General features: G+C 42.2%; 1 protein-coding gene and 1 pseudogene across 5 annotated transcripts in view; one reads left to right on the forward strand and one right to left on the reverse strand.

Annotated features, from left to right (window-relative positions):
• The window catches only part of Elmo1 (engulfment and cell motility 1), a 535377-nt gene extending 523175 nt beyond the window's left edge, over positions 1–12202 (forward strand). For all 5 annotated transcript variants that reach the window (XM_041645693.1, XM_041645696.1, XM_041645694.1 and 2 more), the window contains 2 exons: positions 5416–5493; positions 10773–12202. In XM_041645693.1, the coding sequence (XP_041501627.1) occupies positions 5416–5493; positions 10773–10973 (279 nt within the window). In that variant the 3' untranslated portion in view covers positions 10974–12202. The remainder of the gene's footprint in view (positions 1–5415; positions 5494–10772) is intronic.
• A 4503-nt stretch (positions 12203–16705) lies between these two features.
• LOC121443974 lies at positions 16706–17365 on the reverse strand (annotated as a pseudogene).
• Between the last annotated feature and the right edge of the window lie 5621 nt (positions 17366–22986).

Here is a 22986-nt window from a genome sequence, read left to right on the forward strand (position 1 = left end):
TCAGAATGGAAATGATAAGGACTAGAAACTTAGATCGAGGTAAAAGCAGGAGTTGTATCAAAGAAAGAAAAGGTGAAAATAAAATAAAAATATCAGCTTTTCATCACCTATGCAAAAGACTGCTGTGTGTTCCTGAAGATCGTAGTAGAGAGTCTATTGCATGGTAAAGCAACTGGGTAAGTGGAACGAATGGGAGCTAGATTAAAGAGGCAGAGAGAAACTATTGCCCTGCTCACATTTAAAAAGAAGGCAAAAGAGGAGAGGGAGGGGAGGGCGGGAAGGGACAGAACAGACAGCTAGTGTCACCAGCGTGTTCGTGTCTATCTAAGTGCATCGCCAATAACTTTCAGCACAGTCCAGTGCATCAATGAAGAGACAACAGTTTTCAAACTGACTTTTATACAAAAACTGATCAAAGCGTACTTATTTAATATACATTATAAAGGCTCAAGCAAACTCATTTTGAAAAAAAGAAAAAGAAAACAGAAATAACACCACAGCTCAAGAAGCAAAAACCTATATAGAGATAAGGGAAAGGATTGGCCTTATTTTTTTTCCTAAGGACAAACAGCGATACCATGGGAGGGAGGCTGGCCCGCTGGGGTCTGGCACCTTAGCTTTGGGGAGTTTCCAGGGCTTGGCAGCATGTGTGTGCAAAGGGCTGTGCTGGGTTCTTCTAACAGGTTCTAGATAGAGAACAAAATGTCCTGACCTCATATAGGGCAGACCATGTATTCTGATGGGTGTCCAGGCAGATGTTGCCCTGGATGTCCACATCTGGATGGTAGCAGGGTGTGAGGAGCACTGAGTGGTTATAAAGCTAACAACTGGAACTCCATGGTGGTTATACCTCAGGTCTTCACAGCTGGACAGTGTTTCACGGATGGTCCGTTTCCCTCTGGAAAGGTCATCTGATTCAGGGAACACAGAAGTTGCTTTGTCATCAGACATTCTGTGAATCATTAGATCCTGCTGTGGCCTCTTGCCCACAGGGCCTCAGGTGGCACCCTATTTGTGGACACTGGCAGTGGCAGGGTACTGATTTGGGGAAGCAATCTCTGAGCTGCTGTCATGGCAACAGGAACATGGAGAATGCACAGCAACTACAAACGAATTTTATGTTAGATTAGGAACTTTATGCTATCTGTAAGAACTCTACTTTCAATGTAAGTTTAAAGTGATGCGATGGAGAAACATACCGATTCTAGTCGAAAGAAAGCTGGGGTGTCTCTATTAACCTTACAGAGATCAGACCTTAGTCGAGAGGATATTATCAAGGAGCTGTTTCTCCTAGAAGACACCTCAGTCTTACCTTACACACACGTGAACTTAACAAGAAGTATCAAAATACATGAGTCTGGAAGCTCAGAGCAAAAGGGGGCCTCAATGCTGAGGATGCACTGCCTTAATAACCAATAGAGATCAAGCAAGATGGCAATCAAATTCCAACTGGGTCTCTTATCAGCACCATCAATCAACTTGATCTAATTGTTGTCAATAGAATAATCCAGCCAGAAGCACAATGCATGTTCTTCTTGAGCTCACAAAAATATTCACTAAGATCCACATTGGGCCATAAAATCTTTTGTTTGGTTTTCACCATGACAAAAATGAAACGCTTTATTTTCTCAGAACAATAATCTCACAAAGCATATTCTTGGGTCACAGTACATTTAAAGTAGAAATCAATAACAGAATGAGAGTGGAAATGCAAATGTTTGAAAATTTAACAACATGCTTCCAAACAACCAATAATTTAAAGTCATAAGAGAAATAATGTGTATCAAGCTATATACAATTCAAAATATAAATTCTGTGGGATGCAGTGAAAGCGGCATTTATGAGGACAATTATAGTAAGTATTTAGGAGAAAAGCAAACCCTAAAATCATTAATGTCCCTATCGTAAAACACTAGAAAAGCAGAGAAATTTAATTAGAAATAATTGGATAGAAATTAGAAAAGAGATAATGAAACTGAAAACAGGAAAAAACTCAACAAAACCCAAATTGAAAAGATAAAGAAAATTGGTTATGCCATAGCCTGATGGAAAGAGGAGTAGAGAAAGGAGAAAACCCAGGTCACCACATGGACACAGATACAGAGATGGGATCTCGAGAATACAGAAGGGTTGAGAGATTCACCTTTGCGAAGAGGGAACTCTCCGTGCTGCACAGATAAAAGGCAGCTTTTCTTCCTTTTAAACTAGAAAGTCAAGTGCATGGGTGTGCGGATGACCTGCTGGGAAATCTACTACTACATCTATGGTTGTACTTAACATCCGGACACACGCCAAACAACATCATGTATCTTCCATGAAAACACTTAGCCCTTAATGTGACTGGGTAGATGGAGAACCCACTTGGTTATGGAAGCTCTGGGAGAAACGGCCAGTGTTAAGTTACCCAAAGCAATATAAAAATGGTAGCCAACTCTGTACACTGAAGATACGCTGTAGAAATCTCTGTCTCATAGTGCCAGCCCATCATTTACCCGGGGAAAATGCATATGTAGATGCCTCCTTATGCTAAGGCTCCATTTCTCCAAGTGTCTCGTGACTCTGCATGTCTCGCCCAGAGTTAGAGAACCAAGTGCAAGGTACTGAGTTCAGAGACCTCAGCAGGTGAGGAAATGTTTATCAATCTCCTATCCTATTCCCTCTCTCCCCACAGCTAGGCCCGTTCAAAGCCTTCCTAGTCAAGGCAACGGGGCAGTGTGCCTCAGCAGAGCTGGGTGGAGAGGAGCTGCTATGACCTCTAGTTTTTTACTTAATTAGTCCTGTAGGAACAGAAGACCTTCAGTGGTGAACAGCAAAACTCCCATGCATTAGGTATCTGTGAGTGGTGTGTGTGTGTGTGTGTGAGAGAGAGAGAGAGAGAGAGAGAGAGAGAGAGAGAGAGAGAGGAGGTTCAGAGCAGGACACTGTCCCAGATCTGTGACAGCCTGTTCAGCTGCCACCTGGAGCCTATCTTCCTTAAGGGCAGTTTGGACAGGTGGCAGTTTCTGGAGAGTTGGCCTAAGAGGTGCCATTGTTCCCAGTTTTGCATCCTTCCTTTCGGAAGTGTCAGAGAGCTGACCTTCACCAATGACTCACTGACAGCAAGCCAGGGATGTCAATAAAACCCATTAAAAATGATAGCACCCTTTCACGCAGGCACGCAGTTCAGAGAATTAATTCCTCCCACCCCTCCCAGGCAGCCCTGGTGAGATTAGAGTGGGAATTGACATCCTCACGAATTTCCCATTTCCTGCCTGTATTTATCAGGAGTCTAGGTCGTGACAGCTCAGATCCTTCACGTCCTGACAAGTATATGCATGCCAAAGGAGGGCAAAGCCCAAGGTCACTGTGTCCCTTCCTGTGTGCCTTCTTGATTTCTGCACATCTCAGCTCCAACTCCCTGGTCGCCAGTGGCTTCAGCACCTGGGCAAGGGCATGCGTGTTGGCCGTGTGCTGCCCACACCAGCAGTTGTCAGAGTTGCTACACAGGGCTGAGCAGAGAGACCTTGGTGCAATTCACGTTGTCCTGTTATTTGCGAAGGGACATCCTTGTAGCTGGAGTTTCAGAACAAAGCCCCCCCTTTCCATCCTCACGTTCACATATGAGTCAGAGTCCTCCTAATAAATGGCTACCCATTACCACAACTGTGATCAATAGAGACATTTCTCCTGCCTTTGTTCACGTAACATCAGATCCTCCTTCATAATTATCTTACTATTTGTGATTTCCTTAATACCCAAAGGAGCAGGAGAGATTTAATTTCTCATAACTTCCTTACAAGAAATAACATATAACTTTGGCTTGCTTGGGTAATTTTAAAAATACTCCCAAGAGTGGGATTCACGGTTGCCGATATGTGTTGTTTCATTGATTTTTTTTTTTAAAGATGACACCAACTTATGGTACCACTAGTATGACTACTGCCATTTTGATTATAAATTTAAAGGCCCAGAAATTGTTATCGAAACAGGTGCCAAACTCGATGGAAAATGTGCTTGATTGTTGCATAACTCCGCTGAAGGCTGAATGGAGGGCTGAGGAAGAAAGTGAATAAGAAATGAAGAGAGGAGTTTATGCAGATGTGCATCCATGATTGAGCATCCTTTTCCTCCAGGGTTTCTATTTCTGGCAGAGTGAAGGGACCCTTTGAATGTGAGATGCATGGCAGTCTGGGCTCAAAGCAGAGCTGTCCCCTCCTCGTGAGAGGACAACTGAAGGTGAGCCAGATGGAGAATTCCAGGAGAGCCAGAAGAGCTTGACAGGAGGCTGCGTTCAGAGTGGGTCCAGCTAACACAAGGTCTTTGGGGATTTCTTTTGAAAGAATTCTTTAATTCATCTGAAATAGTCTTTCTGAGGCATTGTGATGTGAGTCATTTGCCAAAGGCAAATCCTCTCACAAACAATCAAGGTGGAGAATGATGTGGAGAGGTCTGGCTTCCTAAAGAAAAAAATGCTTTATGCTCAGTTTCTCAGCAGAGGTGCTCCCAGATCATAAAAGGGCAGAGGTCACAATCAGTGGTGCCAGCAAAGGTGCAAAGAAAATACGCAAGAGCATGCATTACCACGGTGCAGAGTGCTGGTATGCATACACTTGACCCTTCCCGTCCAGGTTAGGAACTGAGGGCTTCTGATATGGGCTATTGATTGTTACCTTCCAGAGGCTTCCTTCACTCTGCCAACTTCTCAAACTCCTGGAGTGACTGTGCTACCCTATATGGGTATGACACTCACTCTAAGAAGGGTTTTTAGTATAACATATGTATTTGATAGGATACTAGGTGTTTCGTCCAAATTTATCCACAAAAAGAAAGAAAGAAAGAAAGTGTCCTTTAATTCTTGGAACCTTTGGTCTGGCCCATTGAGCAAGTGCACATCAGTGATTGAGCCTGTCTTCTAACGCTGGCCTCTACGCTCCTCTTCTATATCCTACAGCCTCTAGTGGATACATCTTGGATTCTTGTGTCCTTTGCTTATGGTGGTACAAAGATCCAAGGCTAGGTATCAAGAGAGGAATTTACCCAGAAGTCTCACTGCCTCTGGAATAGTATCTATATTTCGTCCAATAGAGGTGTCTAGTGGGAGTGGCTAAGGTTGATTAGCCCTCAGTGCTGTTAAAGAGGGAGATACACAGCGCTGGTCGGGTGCCAGCCATCTCTCAAAACCCTGCCCATCAAAAGGCAATGATAAGGCTTGATGTCTTCTTATGAGAGTGAGATGATTCATGCAGGCCTGTGCTGAATCCAGAGGAGGATTCATACTGGAAACCTGGAGAAATGCGTCCTCTTCTCCCACCAGCTTCATGGATGCTCTTCTAATACCAACGGAAGACGAGCCGTGTTCCATGTTTAAGCTCAACCATTTGTAGTATTAAGAGCTCCCGTTTTGTTGACTGCGCTGTTTTCTCTGTTCTCTCACAGGAGGTGCTTGAGCTTGCTTTCTCCATATTGTATGACTCAAATTGCCAACTGAATTTTATTGCGCCTGACAAGCATGAGGTAAGGGGTCTTGGTAACGGGTTAACTTGTGAGAGAAAAATAAGAAGGAAAGGTTCTAGCAAGAAAGAAATGCCGCTTCTCATTGAATACTGTTTGAGGAAATCATGAATAAAAGGGTGTCTATCGACATGGAGCAGAAACCTAGACAACCACCAGCTACCACAGCTCAGAATTCTTAGCAGCTTGTGTCTTATCCAGCTTTGCTGTAACAAAATGCCTGCCGTTACTTGGAATAACAGATTACATTGGACCTCTATTTTCTGAGGTTTGAGTCTGCGCTGAGTTGCATTTAGATGAGTGCACATGGAGGGGGAACCTGCTTGCTTCATGGCGACAGGGAGGCAGGGAGAGGGGAAAGGGCCAGTGTCTCAGTATCCCCTACGTAGATATATATGCCCTCCAAATGCCGAACTCTTTCCAGTGGGGCTACCTCCTGAAAGTGCCAGCCTTTCCTAATAGTTCTCCTTTAACACAGTTCAGAGTCTAAACTGGAGGATGATCATAAAGAAAACTGATGTGCAAATGACTCAGGCTCAGCAAGGGCTTAACTAATCCGGAGGAAGAGGCAGCCCTGGCTAAGGCTTTGATGCACATTGAATATTTAATCTTTGCTCTAGAGCTTCCCCAGATAAAATGGTGTCTCTATTCGTGGACCATCTGATGAAGTAGTTTCTCCACCAAGTCTCTTCAAGCTATTTTAAGAGGTTCAGGGCCGTCTCTGCTGTTGGAATTTTATTTCCAAGATGCTTTTATTCCTTTTTGACATCTTGTTATATGTATAATTTGTTCCTCTTCTTGAAGCACACTGTCAGCTATATTTAAAATATTTAGCATAAGTCTAGGAAAATGCATTTGTAAAATAAAGTAGCAGTTATGGTTGATTTAACTTTTTCTCTTGTAAATTAGACCCCAGCATCACGCTTGAAACTTTATTTTTAGGTAATACCATTCAAATTTTTGTTTTGCATGTAACTGCACAAACAGCTCTTAGAAGGAAAGGAACATTTTAATAGAATCTGACTTTTGTTCTCATTTCCCTGAGGAGAGTCAGTTCATTTAAAAGGTATTTAGCGTCTGGTTTTCAATGGTTTGAAGGTTTTGAATAAAATTATCCACCCCAAAGAAAGAGGAAAGATTAGACACAAATCCTGCATTTAGAATGGTGCTTAAATATAATTCTGTGTCATTTGACATTTAGTTTGCAGAAGGGTAAGACTTTGTCTTCATCTGTCTGAAAATAGATACATAGCCTCCCATTTCTGTTTTTAAATAAACTTGCGGTTATGAACAGGCCAACATAGCCAAGATATATAAGAGACATAGAAAACGACCAAAAATAGAAGAAGTTGGGCTGTTACTTAAGTCAGTTCCAAGCTATTTTCCCCAGCATGTGTATTAATTCCAGATATGGAGAAATGCTTGGGATTGCCAAAAGTGTGTGAGTGTGTGTATGTGTTTTAACATAGCTACCACTTCTTGTAGATTCTATATGCTTGTGAGCACTTTCAATTTCTTCAAAATCATTTTCTTCTCATAATTGCTACAGAAAATAGAAGAACATTCTGTTACATATGCATCACTTATCAAATAGCGGGAAAGAGGCCTCCCAAAAATGAATACTTGGCAATGAATGGATGGTAACAGGGGTCTGGAAGGATAGCTTGGTGGGCAAAGTCTTTGCTGTGCAAGTGTAAGGACCTGAGTTCCAATACCTAGGACCTATGCAAAAGTCAGGCACCGTAGCACACGTCTCTAATCCTAGGGCTTCTGTGGTATAGTGGGAGGAGGAAAATCCTCAGAAGTTCATGGGGCACCAGACCGGTGTGCACAGCAGTGAACCACAAAATAGTGACCGTCTCTAACAAAGAACTAGATGAGGACTGACACTTCCATCCTGTGGTGCACACATACACACACACACATAACACACACACACAAAGGCTCTCTCTCTTGCTCTTTCACTGCTACACACATGCACACACACACACAGAGAGGCTCTATCTCTTCCTCTTTAACTGTTATACACACACACACACACACACACAAAGGCTGTCTCTCTTGCTCTTTAACTGCTACCCACACAAAGACACAAAGTGGTACACACACACACACAGGCTCTCTCTTCCTCCTTAACTACTACACTCACACACACACACACACACACACAACACACATACACAAAGGCTTTTTCTCTTCCTCTTTAACTGCTACACAGATGCATGCACACACACATGTGTACACACACATTTGCAATTACACAGAATAATTATAGGTACCCTGCAACTCTCCGCACCTGCCCCCATTAAATAGAGTACAGATTTATAGTCATTTTACAGGACAGCAGTCTCCCTGGGCTGATATCAAGGAGGCAGCAGGCTGCATTCTCTCTCAGAGACTCTCAGAGGGAGACTTGTGTCCTTACCTTTTTTCTACTTCAGAGACCACCTACATCCTTGGCCCCCATCAGTTTCATCAATGACAACTTGAATTCTCTCCTCAAATCATTCTCACTTCCTGTTCCATGGTGAAATCCATTATCTTACCCTCTTTTGACCCTTCCTTCTCTCTGACATTAAGGGCCCTTGGAATTACATTGGATCACCTAGATAATCTAAAATAATCTCTCTGTTATGGTCAGCTGGTAACAGCCTCGATTTTCCCACGTAGCCTAAGATTGCCCAGAGTCCTGGGAGTAGGATGTCGACATCTGTGTAAGATGGATGGTCCATCTACCCCAAGCAACAACATCATTACAGTATCACTCTTCCCCAAGTGTCTTGTTGATACTTCTAGTCAGAAGCCTAACGCATTTCAAACTCAGCTTTTAAATAATATCCGTGGCGCTTTCTTTCTGGTTGTCTTGCCTCTGTTTTCAAATTTAGCATCCACAGATGATTGATTGATGCCTAATTCTTGGATTCACTAGAGTATGCAAAAGGCTATGTCTCAATTCTACCACCGCATTTTTATTTATTAGTGAAATATATACAGAGAATCAGGTCTCAATAACATTTTGCATCCTAAAATTGGAATGCATGATGGCAGGACAAATACTTGATTCCGTTGTAAATTTTGAAGATAATAAGCATTTCCTAAAGAAGATCAGGAGGGTTTGTTTGGTGTTTGAGTATCATTTTGAAGTCAAAAGTTAAAGATCTTTTGTGTCTTTTAATGTTATTGTTGTCTGTATTAGTATCTTGGTTACCCTAAGTTGTCTTACGACTCTTAACAACATGGCTCCATTTTTTTGATGACTTTCTGGCTTTCTGGTAGGACAAGATAGTCCAGGTTCACCTTGTATGTTTCCTGCCTTTTCTCTGTCAAGCCTAGTTACTTTTAATAGGAATTAGTAATTAGCCACCACAATCTTGGTTAAAAAAAAAAAGATAAAATTATTACAATTTGGTTATAATTTTTAGGCTTTTTGGAAAATAGAGCTAAAGGTGAGGGTTTTTTTTTTTTGTTTTGTTTTGTTTTGTTTTTTTTACCATAAAATATATCATGAAATAGTGCTGGGAAATCCAACTCAAATTCAGTAGTACCAGATTTTTCTTTATCAGTCAATGTAATTTTTGATGAAAAGGTCATTGCCTGCTGCTTCTCAAAAAGCAATGTTCCTGTGGGTTAATCTGTACCAGGAAGGTGGCCAAGGCTGGGAAAGCTTTGTTCAAGGGACAATAGTCCCAGGACTTAAGGATCACTGTGACCTGCTGCTAGAGCTGTGAAGGCCTTCTGGAGAGCAGCACTCAATGGTACCCACACCTGGGTGTTTGTCAGAATGGCCTGAGAAGCTCTTATAATGAAAGTCTCTTCACCCCGACTGGCAGAATTGGTTCTCTCCAGGCTGGGAAGTAGGTCCCTATCTCTCTCCTTTTTTGTGAGCAGATAGCTGGTTGGAAATGGTCAGAAAATGACTGAGATATTCATGAGCACACGGGTGCTTCCGGAAGTGTTTTAGTACCACACTGGAGTCTGGGATCACACAGCTGAGGTAGAAAGAAGTCTTCACAGCCTACTGCTGCTCCCTTCAGGTGTGGCTCACCTCAATGTCATTGACGTGCATAGTAGCAGACTCTTCATCACATCACACACAGCGGTTGTAGCTTCCATTGCTTCTGTTGAAATGCTGCATCACATAGCGGGCACAGCCTAAGTAACCATCTAGCATTTTGTCTCATCACTCTCTGGAATTTTAACTTGACCCAGCGAATACAGGAAAGGATGAAATTTATAGCAAATCAATGTTAGGAAGAATTCCAAGCTGGCAAGAAACAGGACAATTATCGGCATAGACTCCTGTGTAGGACCAGGGACCACCTATCAGGTGAATGAGCAGCAACCAATATATAGGCAGGTTTTTGTTTTTGTTTTTGGTTTGTTTGTTTTGAAATCTTGGCTCTTTCTCCAAGCACCAATGGTTCTCTTTTGAAGTTAGAGCAGAACTCTATTTTCTGAAGGGGAATCTGCCAAGATTAATGTAGGTGTTCAGATAAATGAGACATGGTTCCTTCTCCCCAGAATTTTATAGTCTGCTGAAGAGGCAAAGACTGGCATTCATTTTATAAAGAGAAAGAAGAAAACCTTAATAATGTACTCCAGAGTGTTTTCCAAGCAAGATGATGTCTGCAGGGATCAACCACTTGAAGCCCTGGGCACTAGAGATCCAGATACAGGAGGTCCTGACAGGCAGTCAACCTATATCTTCCCAAGATAACAGATGTTAGCCATTTTGGTTATCAAACAGTGGGCAACTGAACGCCAATTTCTAGTTCTGTTTTGCTAAGAAGTGCAAAGGCTACCTTGGCTCCACGGTGAAACTGAGTTGCCAGTGTCTATGCTTAACTATTAGACATGGTAGGAAGGCGTTAGATACTAAACAGGGAACTATAATGGGTATCAAGAATGATGTGCTGCTAAGTGCAGACATATTGGTATACATTTTACATGTGTCTTACAGAGAGCTATCCTATTGCATAGTCAAGAGAATTCGATTTTTTGTGTCCATAAGGAAACATTCTTGTAAGAACAAGCTTTGGGAGTTGAGTTGCCTGAGTTACAATCCTACTCATTCCATTTCCTCCTACATCACTTCATTCCTCTGTGCTTTTGTTCTCTTAGCTTTAAAAACATATGTGAATAGAAGTCTCTGCTTCATAGAGAGGATATGGGCATGAGATGAACACGTAGACAGTCTGGCATATACCGTGTACTTAGTTCCAGTAACTGCTGGGCCTGTAATTGTCCTCGGTGATGTTCATTGTCACCTTCTTTCCCACCAGTATTGCATCTGGACAGATGGGCTGAATGCGCTGCTTGGGAAGGACATGATGAGCGACCTGACGCGGAATGACCTAGACACCCTGCTGAGCATGGAGATCAAGCTCCGCCTGTTGGACCTGGAAAACATCCAGATCCCGGATGCTCCTCCACCCATCCCCAAGGAGCCCAGCAACTATGACTTTGTCTATGACTGTAATTGAAGTGGCTGGGCCTGGACACATTCCTCCTAAACTGGAAGATCTAGCTATGAGCAGAGAGGAGCGCAAACACACCCACATGTTGGGACCATTCTTTGGTGGTGGGAAGCTGCAGGTCAACCCTTCCTTTGGCCTCATTTTTAGCCCTAGTTTTTTTTTTTTTTTTTTTTTTTTTTTTTTTTTGGCTTCTTACCATCTCCTTGAATCTACTTCCTGACTCAGTATTTCAGATCACTCCACTGCTACCACTCACTGGTGGGTCATCAGCAAAAACCACCACTAGTAAGGAAGTCAAATAATCTTCTCATTCTAACCTGATGTGGCCATGTCCTTCTGCCCTTCTTCCTTCTTGCCTGGAGTAGGAAATCCAATTAGCCCCATGCTGCCCCAAATTTGCTTACTAAACCATGAAAAATGCCTAAGGCCGGGATTGGGTAAAATAGCTCTGTTACTGGACAAGAAGACCAAAGGCCGCCACCTCCTACCCCTTCTTTCTAGGGTAAACTCACATCATCAGCTCTCTGTGAGTTGAGATTGCTTTCGCATCTCCTCTCTCTCCCTTCCTGGCCTTGACCTTGCTCTGGTCCACTTTGGTTCCATGTGTAGCAGCAGCAGCCTCATTCCAGTCCTCTGCAGCACCAGGTCTCCCAGACAGTCCACAGAGCCCATGCCTGCTCCTTGTCCGCACTGTGACCATGACCATGACCAACCTCTCTGTCACACTATCTAGTCTTGGGCCTCCTCTCCTTATTACCCCAGCCCAGACCTGCCTTCTTCATTTTTCAAGCTCCCAGCAGCCCCTTAGCAGAAAGCACAAATGAAGTTAGTAATCCTGCTCCATCTCAAATAGACTAAACCTAACAGCCTCTAAGACGGCTGGCTGTTGCTATCCAACGGTTCCATGTCACCTTGTCTTTGGGGCTCCTGCTACGACCCAGGTTCTCCAGGATAGTCAAGCTGTCAGACATCCAAGTTTACATCGTTGTAATTATTCTAGGTCTTTACAATTTACGAGGGTTTGGGATTCTTTTGTTTTGTTTTGTTTTTGGCTTTGTTTTTGTATAAAAGAGTCTAACATTTTTTTGCCGAACAGATATATATTTAATGAAAAGAAGAGATACATAAATGTGTGTACTTTCCAGTTTGTTTTTAATTATTTTAATCCCAAACATCTTCCTGAGAATAACATTCCCTTCAACATGCTGTGGAATAAAATTAAATGTGACGAGTTGAGGAGCTGGCGTTTTGATTTAGTAATGTGGGTGCTTGCTACTCAGTCTTTAGCATCACCTGGGAGCTTGTTAGAGATGCAAAACTAATCAGCCCCTCCAGACTTCTGAACTGGGCTATGTGAATGGGTGTTCGTTTGGGAAGGCGCATTGATCATTGGCTCTAAGCACAACCCATATCCTTTCTAGGAAGCACACCCCAACTCTCCAAGGAAATGAGACTCACTCTACATAGGTAGGATCTGTTCACTTTGCATTGCTGCCTCCTCAACACACTTTCCCATTATTTCCTCCTTACCAGTACGTGGTTTATAGAGTCAGTCCAATTAAAGATGCTACTGACACTGAAGGGAACACATTTAACAATGGGAAAAGAATGCAAGCCCACACTCCTGAAATCAGTTAAACCAAAACCAAGTAAGACTAACAGTGAGCTAATAAGTTAATGGTCAATGCCCAATAGAAAATTCTTCCTAGGTCAGCTAGCTCCCCTGCAAGGATCCTACGGATCACAAACTCTAAAGGCTGGGAAAGATGACAGAATTCAGTACAGTGCAGCTAAGCCACTCTGAGCTGGCAGCCAAGCTGTAGACACATGCAGGCAACTGCTCTTTATGGCTGTCAAAATGGTCAATTACAGATTGGCTTGGGCTCAAATGACATGGTCCAGAGCATGCCATAAATTACAAAATCTATAGTCATTCACAGGGGTCATTCTTTACACCAGAGTGCCCACACCTGAGTGTCAGGTTGACATTTCTTTCGTCTTTAGGCTCGGATGTTCTCAACACACACATCCTTCCTGCCAGGATCATCTGTTGTTCTACCTGCTGTGTGATGTTAGGTAAAAGAAAGTCAATAGAGACATAGCACTTTTTATTTGGAGGTTTAAGAGATCCATCTGTCCTGTGGCCTGGCTGAGAAGAATTCATCCCCTTATGGTATTTCTACTTTGTTCCAGTAATAGATTTTTTTCTTTTCCATTGCCACTAATAATTTTACATATTTGTTGTACAATACAGTGTTTTGATCCACGTGTACACCGGGTAAAGATAAACCCTCTCCATTGCTGTAACCTTTTATCTCCATATTCAGTACGCTCTAAAGTGAAATCCCTTCTGGAGAACTTGAGATGTGCAGCACCTTGTGAGCTGCATCCACATGACTGTGCTGCAGAACCCCAGAATGTATCCCTCCCTTCTCACCACTGTCATTGTGCCCACTGGCCCATACATTCTCTGCTCCATGTTCTGCTCTCTCCAGCCCGCAGTCTGTACTCACTATTCTTCTCTCAGCAGCTCCGGATTTCATGGGGGCTTTCATTTTCTGTACTTGACCTTATTTTATTTGCTGTCTTCCAGTCCCACCCATGATGTTGAAAGTGGCTGTATTTTGTCTTTTTGTGAATGAATAATATCCCATTGCCTACACATACCACACTCACTCCGCATCGCCTAGCCTTTGCGGATCCTGCTGCGGTAAATGGGAGTACAGGTTTCCCCAACAAGCTGTCATTTCTTTTTTGTATATGCTAAGGACACACCTCTTCACACATTGACAGCATCCTGAGATTAAGCTGTCATTGCTCTGTATTTATTTTGTGGCAAGTTGGCAAACGGTTGTCGCTCATATTCACCCACCTCACCTCTCTTGAAGCTGCTCAAGACATTTCTCACACATAGTGAGCCCAGTACCTCCAGTTGGGTTCTTCTAGCCCAAGCAAGCATGGTCCCTTTAATGCAGAAGAAAAGCAAAAAAAAAAAAAAAAAAAAAACCCAAAAAAACAAAACAAACCTGTTTGGCGTGAAGTCCAATTAATCTAAATTTGCTGATATTTTAAGAGCAGAGAAAACCAATGGTTACTTAAACCAAAAATGTGCAGTGCTAAATGTTCTGTGAACTCATGTGCAAATCTTCCAGTTAGCAATGAAACATTTTTGTAAGTCATTTTGTCACATAAAATCAGAAAGCCTCAGCCCAGTGCAGCAAGTGAGATCAGGTGAGTCATGGTAGGGCACATCTCTAATCCCAGCGCTCAGGCAGCCAGGCCGATCTCTGAGAGATCAAACCTAGTCTGGTCTACATAGCGAGTTCCAGACCAGCCAGGGCTACAGAGATGAGGAGCACACACCAGTAATTCGAGCAGAAGAATCTCACATTCAACATAAGCCTGGATTACACAGTGAAACTTTTCCTCAAAATAATTACAAAAGATAAAAAATAAAAGCAAACACTGTGGTAATGGAAAATGAGTGGCAGAAAATCTAGTTGGGTCTTAAAAGAGTAGAGATACTCACCATTGAATAAATGAACCATCCAGGTAAAACAAAGAGTGTAGAGGCAGGAGGTAGGAACACCTGTGCACTCAGGAATCTTCAAGCCTCTCTGACTGGCGGATAGGGTACACACAGAGGCGAAAGTCTCTAACACTGAAGAGCAATGGTTCTCACCCATCCTAATGCTGCAGCCCTTTAATACCGTTCCTCACGCTGAGATGACCCCAACCATAAAATTATTTCATTGTAACTTCGTAACTGTAGTTTTGCTAGTGTTAAGAATCATAATGTAAACATCTGACATGCAGGCTATTTGATAGTTGACCCCTGAAAGGGTCGCGGCCCCCAGGTTGAGAACTGCTGCTGTAGCAGAATAAAGTCATGGATGGAGAATTCATGGAGAGAGGTGGCAAGGGACTTTAACTTGAGGACAAAATAAAATACTCTAAGAGTGTTGTCTGTTTTGGGATTTGGAAATACGAAAAAACAGCTATGCCCAGGAAAGACTGGAGTAGAAGAAATTGGAAGCAGACATAACAGCAAAGATGCTATTGAAGTAGTCCCAAGCAAGAACCTTCGGGGCCCAGACTTTCAAATCTACACTTGGAAAATGGAGGAGGATGAAGTCATCGAAGAGGCAGTGTGAGCTGGGAGCAGAGACTAATTGAGCAGCCAGCGAGGGAGGGAAGGTACAGATGACTCCTGGGCTTCAGAAATAACACACGAGCAAGCAGATAACAGGACCGGGCCAATAGCTAAAACCAAGAGGAAAGGCAGAATGGGAGATTTTAGGAAAGGATAATGAAGTGAGATAATGAGATTGTTGTATTTGTTGGACTTCTCTGAAAAGAAAAATAAAATTTGGGTTAAGCTACTTAACCACTGTGAGCCTCTTACTAGTTTCCAAAATGGGATTCTCGTCACTTGGGAGTATAAATGAATGTCTGCAAACTGTCCGTGCTCAAAAAGTAGGTCCCCCCATCTCCCTTCCCACCCTTTTCCCCCCATTCTTTCTCTTTTGTTACTCCCAACCTTCTGAGTTTAGGATCTTTATCACTATTCATATGTTTCAAGCAATCCAGCTCATTTGAGAAGAATTGGAGAGAGAAAAAACTGGAAAATTAAAACTCTATATATTTAATAAAAGATCTGGGATAAAACAATAAAACCACAATTTAAAATAAGTCCAGGAGAAAAGGATGGATGGCATAATCCTATACGCAAATAGAATTAGATCTAAATTTTTAAATGTAATTTCATTTCTTCTCAGTGGGACTGTGTAAGTAAAACAATCACTTCAAGCACAATACTTATTTTTAATTAAAAAAAAACAGAACACACTCAGAGGAAAGAAAGGACTACAATTTAAAAAACAAATATAAGAGGATATAAGGATAGTCACTCTATTGAGTACTAAACCTAAATCTGGTCTTCTTGGAAGCCAGAATAAATGAGGAAGCAGATTGCAGTATATTGCTCTCCTGTTTTTAAACAACATTATACTCATAAGGAAATGCCTTTCCCAAGCACCAATGTTGGGAGAAGGCATTCTATTAAAATACCCAATCAATAGATACCTCTTAGCAGGTCATGTTTGTTACTCAGCTTCACAGAGTGAAGGATATGTCCATTGGCCCTTTGAGAAAGCAAGCAAGTAGGTTCCCCAGAAGGGACCACATGAGTCCTTGAATGAGTTCAGTGACAAAGTGATCCATAAGAGATTGAGGAAAGGAATCTCAAAAGTAGAACCTGCAGGAAAGCTTGGCCCTAGAAAGGTTCACAAATGCATGTGCTGCTGCTGCCAAGGCTAGAAGACAGGTCATTGGCATGGAACAAGGTCATGGGACAAATAGTGCAAAATTCCATGGAATTTCCATGGCCAGTCACTTGTCCATAGTGCCCAGAACATGAGGCTATGGTTTCAAATTGCCTGTCCTAGCGATCTGGAAATAGAAACAAGTCCGTGAAGTGCATGCCTAAAATGACCACGATGTGCACCTGCTGAGCTGGTACAATGCATGTGAGGGGACTGCCTCCATCTGGGAGAAGGCTGGCCTGAAAGAATAAGAATGACAAACAGGGTTTGCCTGTCAGATGACCAGGAAAAAACGCTGTTAATTGCTTTTTGTTGTAGTGGTAAAGGTAAATTGTGGAAGAGTTTATTTGGCTCATTGTTCCAGCAGAAGAATCTTTTTTTTTTTTTTTTTTTTTTTTTTAGAGTAGCACGAAGGTTTATTGGGGCATCCTAGTAAAGATGCTGGGGCTTGCCCATGGTGCTCTTGATATACAAAGCCCGGACATTTTGCCAGTTCTTCTTGAGCAAGGACACCAAGAAATTGACAGCCAAGTAGATGTTGTAGACCAGCTCGTCGTCGATCATCTTCACGTGGCCGACAGCAACAGCCAGACACAGCACCTTCTTCATCTGGAACTTGACCGTGGACTCTACTTTGGCCACCATGTTTTCATTGTGTGTCAGCAGGGAAGGGAACTTGCCAGCCTTGTTCAGGCCTGGGCCCAGGATACACGGGATCTGCTTGATCAGAGACTCAGAGGCCAGAAAGGCGTCATACTTCTTGGCCAGCTTTTTGACCAACTTCTTGTTCTTATTGAGCTTCTTCAGCGCCTCGATGTCCATGTGGGGGATATCCACGGCCTTGGCCTCATCGCAGTGCTGCTGGTCCCCCAGGACGCACACCGAGAACTTGGGGCGAGGGGTGGATTTGAGCCTGACGGTGCCCGAGAAACGTTTGTCCTTCTGGGGGTCGTAGTTCTTCAGGCTGATCTGCAGCTCCACCGTTTCCAGAAACTTGCGGCACTTGCGCTGGTTCCCCTGCAGGACCTCCCGCACCGCCTAGTACAGGGTGTCGCGAGATAATTTGCTGCTCATGGCTGGAGAGACTGCGGGAACCGGAAAGAAGAGCAGCAGAAGAATCTTTAATGGTGGGCAAGTCTAGCTGGGTATCCATCAGTGAAGCCAGCAGGATTTAGTGGATAGTTTCAACTCATAGTCACACAGATGGTGCGTGTTAAGTTCAGTGAGCAAAAACAAGACAAAAAATAATGAATATAGGAAAAGATTTGTGGGGAAGAAAGTGGTATAGGAGGTCCTTCTGTTTATGTGTTGCTTTCATTGGTTAATCAATAAAGAAATTGCTAGGCCTGATAGGGCAGAACTTAAGTAGGCAGAGAAGACAGAACTGAATTCTGGGAGGAAGAAAGCAGAGTCAGAGAATCGCCATGGAGCTGCCAGAATCAGACATACTGAATCTTTCCCGGTAAGCCACGACCTTGTGGTGATATATACATATTAATAGAAATGGGTTAAATCAAGATGTGACAGTTAGCCAGTAAGAGGCTAGAGATAATGGGCCGGGCAGTAATTTGATTAATAAGGTTTCTGTGTGATTATTTCAGGTGTAAGCTAGCTGGGCAGCCAGGACAAACAAGGAAGCTGCTCCCATCAACAAGAAAGGGCACTAGTAAGGGTAGGGGATACAAAAGGGTATGGAGGAGAGTAATCAGAATGCATTACACACACACACACACACACACATACACACACACAGGATATTGTCAAAGAACAAAATTTATCTTTTAAAAAAGGTAGATAAAGAATTAACTCCTAAAAATTGTACTCCGAGTACACGTACACCATGGCACATATGCACCCATCCATACACAGACACACACAAGACACATGCACACAATAATCACAACAAAAGCAAACTTAGTTTTTAAACATGTCTATGTTTGTGGAGATCAGAGAAGGATGTTGAATGTCCTGCCCCATCACTCTCTACCTTTTTTCCTTTGAGACAGGGTCTCTCATTGAATTTGGAGCTTGGCTGTTGGTGGAGAGTAAGCCCCAGAGAGCCTCATGTCTCCCCTGCAGTTTTGGGGTTACAGGCCTGCATAGATAGCCTTGTTCAGGTTGTTTCTTTTAAGTGGGCACTGGGATCTGAACTCAGGTCCTCATGACTGTGCAGCAAGCACTCTTATCACCAAGCCAACTTTTCAGACTTTCTAGAGAGTTGCATTTTAAACTCCTCTGTCAGAAAGGGTGTGGATCCAGATAGGAAGGGAGATGCTTACAGAAGTATCTTTACTAGGCAAAGTTATTGAGGTGTTAAATAGGCAACGATGTGCTATATTTGTTTAGGCTGTGGAATATTACTTTAACTATGTAAAGGTGTGTTACTTTTGTTTATGCTATAATTGTTTAAAGATGTAAGGATGTGTGTTTAAATATGTAAAGATATGTTGCATCTGTTTCACCTTGCATGCCTAAGATACCTGATTGGTCTAATAAAGAGCTGAATGTCCAATAGCTAGGCAGAAAATGATAGGTAGAACTAACAGGCAGAGAGAATAAATAGGAGGAGAACTCTGGGTTCAAAAAATGGAGGGACAAGGGAAGAAGGATGAGAGAATGAGGGTGATCCCCAGAGTCAGAAGCAGGAAGCTGCCAACCAGCCAGACATAAAAATAAAACAGTGAAAGCAAGATATACAGAAGTAAGGTAATAAGATAAAGAGAAACAGGTTAATTTAATTAAAAGAGCTAGCCACAAATGTGCCTAAGCTAAGTTGAGCATTCAAAACTATTAAGCCTCTGTGTCATGACTTGGGATCTGGTTTGTGGTTCAAAAGAAAAGGCCAGGTACAAGGAAGTGAGGAGGAACTGAGAGAAATAGGGGGGAAGAGCGCCAAATCAGTATATTGGATATAAAAACTATTTTCAATAAAAGAAAAAAATACAACAAAAGAAAAAAAAATAAAATCCTCTTCCACACCTCACCATTCCTCTGCATTCACTCACCCTGCTTCATGCTACTTCCCAATCCTCAGGACTCCTTCTGACTGCGACTTACGGTTGGCACTCACTTAGGTCCCCTTAAGTTTAGTTGACCTCAGTTCTGCCATCTTTTACTCATCCTACCTCTCTGATCAGTCCCTCCTGTAGCCTATGGGCAGCTGCACCCCTCTTTACACTCCTCATTTGTCTGTGCCAGATTTCTCAAAGTTTTCATTAGCAAAGAGGACTCCTGCCAATATGGATAATGATGTTTAATAGACTCTTAGTCATCATTAATTTAAACTACCATCCACCTACAAAAAAATTATTCTCAAGTCAGTCTTTGCTAGAACCATTGAAGAGTCCAAAAATAAAAATATGGAAATGTAGATTCCAAAAATAAAAATAAAAAATATAAAGTTGTAAGCCTAGGAGAATGAGAGTAGACTGTCAACAGCTTTCTCAACAGCTTGAGGATTAACTATTAACAGTGGGTTACTCGGCTTTACAAACCATAGCTCTATTTGCCATGCTGAGTGGCTCTCTACAAACTTAGGGTGGCTCTGCAAACGGAGGATCGGCTTTTAGTTAACCCCCCCCCACCCCCACCCCCTCCACCCCCACCCCCCACCCCCGGTCACCCATGATCAGAAATTGATGTGTGTTGAGTTAACTTTTAAATGATGGGATATATGTGACTTTTGACTTTTTGGTTTTATAGTGTCCCATACTCTTCCCTGGTATGCGAAACTGGCAGTGCCAGGGGAGGTGCGGGGCCTTGGTAAACACTATCAAGGAATGCCAGGGAAGACAATAGATTAAGAACAAACACTAGTTTAACTGAAAAACCCTGTTAATAGACATTGCACAGAAGGACAATTTGTATCTGAGTTTTACCTTGAGATTGTAAAAATTCTTTTGTTATTGCCTAATGCTTGCAATAAAAGAAGTTCATAAACCGGCCTTTGCCACAGCCTTACAAGTCCATCTCAGGCTGTGGTCTCCGCTAGCTGATAAGCTTTTTTGCCCCATGGAGATTTATTTTTTTAATTTTCTTTCTTTTTTTTTATTTTATTTTTATTTTTTTATTTTTTTTTTCGTGCTCCCCTGTCCAACCTTCCTTTATCCCAATCCTCCTGTTTTCCCAAGGCCCGACCTCCTTCCCTTCTAACTTTTCTCTCCCCATCTCCCCTTACCCCCATCCCACCTCACCCCCAAGATCCCAATTTTCTCCCTGGCAATTTTGTCTACTTCCCTTAGCCAAGATGATAACTATATGTTTTTCCTTGGGTTCCCCTTCTTACTTAGCTTCTTTAGATTCACCTATTGTAGACTCCGTGACCCTTATTTATGGCTAGAAACCAATTATGAGTGAGTACATCCCATGTTCATCTTTTTGGGTCTGGGATACCTCACTCAGGATAGTGTTTTCTATTTCCATCCATTTGCATGCAAAATTCGAGAAGTCATTGTTTTTTACCGCAGCGTAGTACTCTAATGTGTAGATATTCCATACTTTCTTCATCCATTCTTCCATTGAAGGGCATCTAGGTTGTTTCCAGGTTCTGGCTATTACAAATAATACTGCTATGAACATAGTTGAACAAATGCTTTTGTCATATGATAGGGCATCTCTTGGGTATATTCCCAAGAGTGGTATTGCTGGGTCCAGGGGTAGGTTGATCCCGAATTTCCTGAAAAACCGAAACACTGACTTCCATAGTGGTTGCACAAGATTGCATTCCCACCAGCAATGGATGAGGGTACCCCTTCCTCCACAGCCTCTCCAGCAAAGGTTATCGTTGGTGTTTTTGACTTTAGCCATTCTGACAGGTGTAAGATGATATCTCAAAGTTGTTTTGATTTGCATTTCCCTGATTGCTAAGGAAGTTGAGCATGACCTTAAGTGTCTTTTGGCCATTTGAACTTCCTCTGCTGAGAATTCTCTGTTCAGATCAGTGCCCCATTTTTTAATTGGGTTAATTAGCATTTTAAAGTCTAGTTTCTTGAGTTCTCTATATATTTTGGAGATCAGACCTTTGTCTGTTGCGGGGTTCGTGAAGATCTTCTCCCAGTCAGTAGGTTGCCTTTGTGTCTTAGTGACAGTGTCCTTTGCTTTACAGAAGCTTCTCAGTTTTAGTAGGTCCCATTTATTCAATGTTGCCCTTAATGTCTGTGCTTCTGGGGTTATACATAGGAAGCGATTTCCTGTGCCCATCTGTTGTAGGGTATTTCCCACTTTCTCTTCTATCCTTTTCAGTGTGTTCGGGCTGATATTGAGGTCTTTAATCCATTTGGACTTGAGTTTTGTGCACGGTGAAAGATGTGGGTCTATTTTCTTTCTTCTACAGGTTGACATCCAGATGTGCCAGCACCATTTGTTGAAGATGCTTTCTTTCTTCCATTGTATACTTTTAGCTACTTTATCAAAAATGAGGTGTTCATAGGTTTGTGGGTTAAAGTTCGGGTCTTCTATACGATTCCATTGGTCAACTTCTCTGTTTTTATGCCAGTACCACACTGTTTTCATTACTGTAGCTCTGTAATAGAGTTTGAAGTCAGGGATGGTAATGCCTCCAGAAGATCCTTTATTGTATAGGATTGTTTTGGCTATCCTGGGTTTTTTTGTTTTTCCATATAAAGTTGATTATTGTCCTCTCCAGATCTGTGAAGAATTTTGATGGGATCTTGATGGGGATTGCATTGAATCTATAAATTGCCTTTGGTAGAATTGCCATTTTTACTATGTTGATCCTCCCAATCCAAGAGCAAGGTAGATCCATCCATTTTTTGGTATCCTCTTCAATTTCTTTCTTCAATGCCTTAAAGTTCTTGTCAAATAGATCTTTCACTTCCTTGGTTAGATTTACCCCAAGATATTTTATGCTGTTTGTGGCTATCGTGAATGGTGAAGCTTCTCTGATTTCCCTCTCTGCTTCCATATCCTTTGTGTATAAGAGGGCGACTGATTTTTTGGAGTTGATCTTGTATCCTGCCACATTACTAAAGCTGTTTATCAGCTGTAAAAGTTCTTTGGTGGAGTTTTGGGGGTCGCTTAAGTACACTATCATATCATCTGCGAATAACGAAAGTTTAACTTCTTCCTTTCCAATTCGAATCCCCTTGATCCCATTATGTTGTCTTATTGCTATTGCTAGAACTTCAAGTACTATATTGAAGAGGTATGGCGAGAGTGGACATCCTTGTCGTGTTCCTGAGTTAAGCGGGATGGCTTTGAGTTTCTCTCCGTTTAATTTGATGTTAGCTGTCGGCTTGCTGTATATAGCTTTTATTATATTTAGGTATGACCCTTGTATCCCTAATCTCTCCAAGACTTTTAACATAAATGGATGTTGAATTTTGTCGAATGCTTTTTCAGCATCTAATGAGATGATCATATGGTTATTTTCTTTCAGTTTATTTATATGCTGGATTAATTTGATAGATTTTCGTATGTTGAACCAGCCCTGCATCTCAGGAATAAAGCCTACTTGATCATAATGGATAATATTTCGGATGTGTTCTTGGATTCGGTTTGCCAGTATTTTGTTGAGGATTTTTGCGTCGATGTTCATGAGTGAGATTGGCCTGTAATTCTCTTTCCTGGTTGAGTCTTTGTGTGGTTTTGGTATCAGAGTAACTGCAGCTTCATAAAGGGAATTAGGTAATGACCCTTCTGTTTCTATATTGTGGAATACATTAAGGAGTATAGGT

Source organism: Microtus oregoni, unplaced genomic scaffold, assembly GCF_018167655.1.
Source record: "Microtus oregoni isolate MIOR12 unplaced genomic scaffold, Mior012 000115F_ref0000277, whole genome shotgun sequence".
NCBI classification, from domain to species: domain Eukaryota; kingdom Metazoa; phylum Chordata; class Mammalia; order Rodentia; family Cricetidae; genus Microtus; species Microtus oregoni.